This window comes from Triticum aestivum, chromosome 3B (assembly GCF_018294505.1).
Source record: "Triticum aestivum cultivar Chinese Spring chromosome 3B, IWGSC CS RefSeq v2.1, whole genome shotgun sequence".
In the NCBI taxonomy this organism is placed as follows: Eukaryota; Viridiplantae; Streptophyta; class Magnoliopsida; order Poales; family Poaceae; genus Triticum; species Triticum aestivum.
The window spans coordinates 609,465,021-609,471,694 of NC_057801.1; the positions used below are offsets into that span (position 1 = coordinate 609,465,021).

The 6,674-nt window shown below is 46.1% G+C and overlaps 2 protein-coding genes across 2 annotated transcripts; one reads left to right on the plus strand and one right to left on the minus strand.

Annotated features, from left to right (window-relative positions):
* The first annotated feature begins 2,383 nt into the window (after window positions 1–2,383).
* Window positions 2,384–3,510, plus strand: LOC123071238 (uncharacterized). Its single transcript, XM_044494753.1, has 3 exons — window positions 2,384–2,738; window positions 2,853–2,916; window positions 3,157–3,510. The coding sequence occupies exons 1-3, from the start codon at window positions 2,451–2,453 to the stop codon at window positions 3,324–3,326; spliced, it is 522 nt and encodes a 173-aa protein (XP_044350688.1). The 5' UTR covers window positions 2,384–2,450; the 3' UTR covers window positions 3,327–3,510.
* Window positions 3,511–3,550: 40 nt separating this feature from the next.
* On the minus strand, window positions 3,551–5,781 carry LOC123071236 (protein GRAVITROPIC IN THE LIGHT 1-like). The gene is made up of 2 exons (XM_044494752.1): window positions 5,370–5,781; window positions 3,551–5,117 (listed from the first exon to the last, which is right to left on the minus strand). The coding sequence occupies exons 1-2, from the start codon at window positions 5,525–5,527 to the stop codon at window positions 3,725–3,727; spliced, it is 1,551 nt and encodes a 516-aa protein (XP_044350687.1). The 5' UTR covers window positions 5,528–5,781; the 3' UTR covers window positions 3,551–3,724.
* Between the last annotated feature and the right edge of the window lie 893 nt (window positions 5,782–6,674).

Genomic DNA, 6,674 nt, shown 5'->3' on the forward strand with positions numbered 1-6,674 from the left:
TTCTTCAAAATGGTATATACATCAGAATGGAGTCAGTTTCTTATTACTTATCAGTACTTGAAAATGAACTCAATATTTCAATAAGTGTGCTAACTACCTATTGTTTTTGTCACTTATTGCTGGTGATGTTGTTGTGAGATGCAAAATCAAATAGCGTTGTCAATTGCTGCTTCAGATGACTAAGGCACAGAGGTAAATCACCACTTGATAACTCCTAAAGCGAGTGTCACTTATGTCATGATACAAAAAACTGCAAATTCAGTTAAATATAGCTAGACTTATGTTTGTATGTAACCTGGGACTATATGGCACAAATTCTACTAATATCTTGCCATTCTTTTGCTTCCATAATATGTTTCCAGCCTTAATGGATGCACTCAGTTGTGTCATTCAATAATTAAGGTTGTTTTTCTAACATGTTGCCAGCCTTAGTGTGTGTTATGCTCCTGATGTTTGAATACTGGGTTGTCATACTGTGCTACTGATGTTTATGCAAATACCAATTTTGCTCCTGGTGTATATGGCATAAACTCGGCTTATATGTTGTCAATCTTTGCTTCTACAATATGTTTACCGCCTTATACAAATTGAAGTCATGATGTGTATGCAAATACCAATTATGCTCCTGGTGTATATGGCATAAACTTGGCTGATATGTTGTGATTCTTTGCTTCTGCAATCTAATTGAAGGCTTATACATATTGAAGTCCTTATGTTTATGCAAATACCAATTATGCTCCTGGTGTATATGGCATAAACTCGGATTATAAGTTGTGATTCTTTGCTTCTGCAATCAGTTTGAAGGATTATACATATTGAAGATGCAATAAATTACTTTGCGAACTCTAACTACCTCTTTCGTGTGTTGTTGTTGTGAGCTGCAAATTGGGATTTGTTGTCAGTTGCTGCTTCTGATGAACCCGACACCGAGGTCAATCACCACCTGCAAACTCGTAAAGTGAGTGTTTGTATGTACATGCAAATTAAAATATGCTACTGCTGTTTGTATGTAAACTTGGTGTCAATTATGTGCAGATGGAGCATTTTGATGAAGTTGTGAGCTGCATAATTGAAAACTGTTGCCACCGAGATGACTCACCACCTGCAAAACTGCAAAGGTGAGTGACATTTTTGAGATGATCCAAAAACCTGCAAATACAGTTCCTGCTCTTTTTGAGATGTAAACTGGGTGTCAGTTATGTGAAGATATGGACTACAATCATAGGCAATGAATTCTGAAGATGTGGAAGTCAAACTGCAAAGGTGAGTGCTATTTTTGAGATGATCCAAAAACCTGCAAATACAGTTCCTGCTATTTCTGAAATGTAAACTGCGTGTCAGTTATGTGCAGATATGGACTACAATCATAGGCAAAGAATTCTGAAGATGTGGAAGTCAAACTGGGTGACATTAGGATGAATGGCCATATGATTTGTAAACGGGTTCCAATCACCCGTATCCAGGTCTCCAAATATTCAAAAAAATGTAAGATTTGAAAGGGTTACCACTCATTTGTAAGGGTTAATAGAGGCATACCTAGATGTTAGTGGTCGACGGCGGCCAACCTGGAAGGGTCACGCCGATCCTGATGATCAGCGGCGGATCATACGGGATCGGTCTTAGATTCGATGATCAGCGGCGGAACAAACGGCTTGTAGCCGAACCAGTTCAGGGCCCTAAACGGGATCGTCGTGTGTTTGCACTCCGATGACGGCGGGGAAGGGGTTGAGCGGCGATGGCGTCGGCGAAGGGTTGAGCGGCGGTGACTGGAGGTACGTGTACGTAGCGAGGATAGGGACGAATGACGGCGGCGGACAAGTGCATCGAGGGCACGACGATACGGGTGCGAGGGTTTCTGTTGGAACGAATCGGTTAATTTTCGTAGGTTAACCGTCGTAGATTTTTTTAGGACGATTTTTTTAGGACGTTTTCCATACAGTTGCGTGTTAGCATGCCGGGTTTTTTGTCGGTCTGGACTGAGCAAGTGGGGAATCGGTGGGTAGCGGTAGGTGGCATCGAGGACGAAAATTAACCGCAGCTGGTGGGACGAAAATTGACCGGCTGAGACTACAACTGTTGCATTAGGAGTAGAGATTTTTCCAGAGTTTCGGACTTCTTAATTTCCTATTTCCATCAGGAGAAAATCCCTCCACTCCACAAAATATTCATGTCTATACAGTCATCAACCGAACCAGCCACGCCGCCGCAACTCTTCCTGTCCAGTAGACAGAGCGCGCAACGCCGTCCTCTCATCCGAAAACCCTGCTCTAGTTGCGTCAGGCCTGGCTTGCACCACGCAGCCCTGTTAACCGCCACAGAACTGCCATGGCGTCCCGTTGCTTGTGCACGCCAAATGCCTCTACATATATAAGCACTGGATGCGGATCACTCACCAACTACGCTTCTTCTACCTACGGTGAAGGAGAACCAACAACCAGCTGATCAAAGCCATGGCCATGAGGGCGCTCGCGCTGTCCCCGTCCCAGAGCTCCTCATTTGGGCTCCACCAGAGCATGCCCTCCTTCAAGCCAAGCAGCGCCAGCCCTGCTAGACCAGTCAGGGCCTATGCGAAAGCAGATGAGCAGGAGGAGGAGAAGAAGAAGGTGCCCAAGCAGTCCTTGTTTGGGAACATCACCGAGGCGCTGGACTTCTCGCAGGTCCGGTCGGAGAAGGACGCGGAGCTGCTGTATGAGGCCAGGGATTCCATCAAAGATGAAGGAAGGATGACAAGGGAGCAGGTATGCATACATACACTGAACCGCCAATGGAAAAAACAATTTTGAACAAATGTTCAGCGAAATCTGCAAGTTTTTCTTATGCTGATGAATTTCTGGTTGGTATTTCAAATTCAGTATGCAGCCCTTCGGAGGAAGATTGGTGGCACCTACAAGGATTTCTTCAAGTCATATGTTGAAGGTACCCTGCCTATACCCTCACAGATACAGAGATGACCTCATGTTTTATCTATTGATTTCTCAGGCAGTACAATATTTGTATACTACTGCAGCATAAACTGTTGGGATTAATATGACCTCACATTGTATAAGAATATTTTGTCTCACACGATTTTTTCTACCCGACCTTCCTCTGAGCAAACAACATACAATAAATCATGTTACTGAATGCTGACCAAATAATTTGTTTCTGAAAATACAGTTGACGGAGAATACGTGGAGGAAGGTTGGGTGGACAAGACCTGCAAAGTTTGCAAGAAAGACACAAGAGGGGAGCCAAGGCAAGTTGACAATCTCGGAAGATATATGCATGTGGCGTGCGCAGAGAACTCGAAACCAACAAACTTCTTTTCCAAGCTCTTCAGCAGATGAACTTCTTTTGTACCAACAAACCCGTTGTTCGGCTCATGGTTAGATAAATGATGGATGCTATAACATCAAGGGATTAGGACAGTGATGTGATGTGTGCTTGTGTTGTTCATGCAAAATGGTTTTTGATGAGCATGCCCACATTCCATTATCCAATTTCGTTGGTATATCAAGTAGCACATGAACAGAGGCCTGATTTATGGAGAAATAGATGAACCACTGAAAACTATACATAATACTAGCACAATATTCTACTACAAGTTAACATTATGAGGTATTATCTACTAGGTAGTGCTCCTCAACTCCTAGGCTGAATACAGGAGAAGCTTAACAGAAACTTTGTCCGACAGACTTACTATAAGCTAATTGCTTGCTTACCTAATGGTTGTCATATGATGTGTTCAGAAGTCCATGGCATTAAGCTTACTCAAGTAAACCCTGCATTTGATGACGGTGCACCCGATCTTAAACCCCGGCATGACTGTAAACCCAACATTGAACTTCTCTTCTCTGATAATCTTGGCTGGAGTACTTTCCATGTGTTCCTTCCGAAACTGAACACCACTCTTGACATAAAACATTTCAGCTCTGGGATTCAGAGAACGAGCAACTGCGAGTAGTGCCCATGTATATCTTGCCATCCTCACAAATTTCTGGTAAAATGGCGTCCTTGGATGACCGCCGCTCTCTACAAATGCTCTGTGATCCAAGTTCCCGAAGAAGGAATCCTCCATGCTCTGGGGCACAGCCACTAGATACTTTGCTCTGCAATATCTCCCGAAACTGGAATCTGGATCAGTCATGAGAGCGTCAAATGGATCTTTGAAGCTCATGATACAGTCAACTGAATCCAGGGATGTATGGTCATCTCTGTCTGCCATAAGCATCACACAAGCAAAATAGGCCTCAACAGCATACTTCTTGTCAGCCCTTCTCTCACATGCAACTTGACTGTCGATTGCAAATGTGGATAGGCCGAGGTTCCATCCGGAAACTTTTGTCCAATCAAAGATGAATTTTGCAAAATCATGGATGCACTTTGACGAACGCTCATGTAGATCCATGAACGCTTCAGTTGACACCCCCTTCCTGACTGTGAAGCATCCTTCTCTGGACGATCCGTTACGGACAATCTTCTCCTCCAGTTCCATGTTCTTCCTTTCCAGCTCGTCCAACTCTGGTCGAAGCCAACCGATTTCAGAGTCTTTCTTGCAGATGTCAGCCTGCAGGTCCATCACTAAGTCCTGATACTCCTGAATTCTAGAGCTTATATGAGACAGATACCTCGGGTCGCTCCATTCGTTCATATTCAGATACAAATCCTGCAAGTTGGCAGTCTCTTCAAGCTCCGACGCAAAACGCTCGCCGGCGATCACGATCTCTTCAGGATCATACGGCACATGGGCCTTCTGAAGGTTGACATAGGCCACCTTCAGGCAAGAGATCGCGTCGAGGAGCTTCTCGACGACCTCCTCCTCGCAGTAGGCGGAGGAGCTCTGGGAGAGGCACTCGTCGTTGTTGTCGGAGGACGACGCCTGGTGGGGATGGACTTTGAGGTGCGCGCCGTCTTCGCTGCTCTCGGCAGTGGCGGTGGCGGTGCTGTTGTTCTTGAGCTTTTCACCGACGGTCGGCGCGACGCCGACAGAATGCACCTTGCAGATGTCGGAGATGCGCAGCAGCAGGCTGGACGGGGTCCTCCTCACCTTCCTCGCCGTCGGCTCCGTCGGAGTCGGAGGATTCCGCCGCGCAAGGCGAGACATGGCGGCCTCCGACCGCGAACCTTCTCTCCTCAGCCTGGTTGAGACAGGAAGTCAAACAAACATGCACGAATTCCAAAAAAATGAAGATCGCGGATTTCGACAGGGTTGAGTTCCGTAATAAATTCTGTCAGATCAATGCAAGATTGCAAGAACCTCCGGTTACCTGACACAAAACAAAAAACAGAGGCGTATGGGTTCTGAGTTCAGACGATTGCAAAGCAGAAGAGAAGATCAAAACAAGAACTCGATCATGTAACAGTACAGCCGTCAGTTATTAGTACGGTACCTTTGTTCAGTGGCCGGCTCCGGAACGGCCGTTCTAGAACACCTGTCTGCACGGACGGACGAAGAAGAAGCGAAAAGCCTGCGAGAAGAAGAAGACGCAGCGGCGAGCGAGAGTGAGGTGGTGGGCGCGGTAGAATCTTCCGCGTGAGTGGAGGGCATGGAGGTTATGGGAGACCTCGTGGGCTCCAATGGATTCGAACAGGAAAAAGGGGCGGATCGAGACGAGGAGGGAAGGGGGTGGGAACCACTACTGCTACTGCTACTCGGGGTTGGATTTCTTTTGTAATCCCCAGAGGCCAGGGGTTTGAGGAGAGGGTGCGGCCGACCGAAGGAAGCGGGGGCTTGGGAAACCCTAACCTCGCTCTCTGCCTAAGACTTAAGACTAAGACTGTAACTGCTCGTGTCATTAATTTAGAGATTTAGATTCTGTAACTGCAGATCTGACTTCCGGCCTTCCATTCCAGATCTTACCCCGGGGATGGAAGGGGGATATTCAGAGCGGGCGTCACGTGGCAGTAAACTAAAGATTTTTTGGTTGGTTGGTGAAATCTCATTTTGGGAGAGGTACAATGTTTGTGCATACTGTCTCCGGTCTTCACTCATTAATGACACCCTATATAAAATCAAAGTTTATATTTGCTTCTCTTAAAAGGTGAATGATACCACCACAGGACGCAGCCATATATATGAAAAATAAATGCCAAACATTGATGTTGCATATATATTCATATAAGAGCATTTACAGCCGCGGTCATCTAATTTGGGCTCCTATACTCCAGCGGACGCGTCATGGCGCATCCGCTGGAGGTGATCGGACAGACCTCATTTCTCGCACTCCATGCCTGCATTCCTCAAATGTCGTACCTTAAATTCATATAAACCATGCAAACGACGTTCCTACGCAGATTAAATACGAACATAGCTAACCGGCATAGATATAAACATAACACAGTCCGAGACGACATAGATTATAAGATAAAAACTTCAAAAAAAACATATCCAAAAGGTCTTGCCGCCAGAGTTCATCACTTAACTACTTAGATACTATTAATACTAAGGCGTCGGAATTTCATCACTTCCTCGATGGACGCTTCCCCTTGGGGTATCGACGGTTGTCCTCGACGTAGGCCTTGGTGGCTTCGGGCGCGTTGTCGTCGTTGTCCGAAGCGGAGGAGGAGGATGACAACGAGATGACGATCCCCGCCAAGTGTTGGGCGGGCGGGGTTCTGCTCCTCAAGTAGCCATGTGGCTCTCTCCACCATCGTCACCCGCTGCATCACCAAGCACTCGGATTCCTCAAGAGACT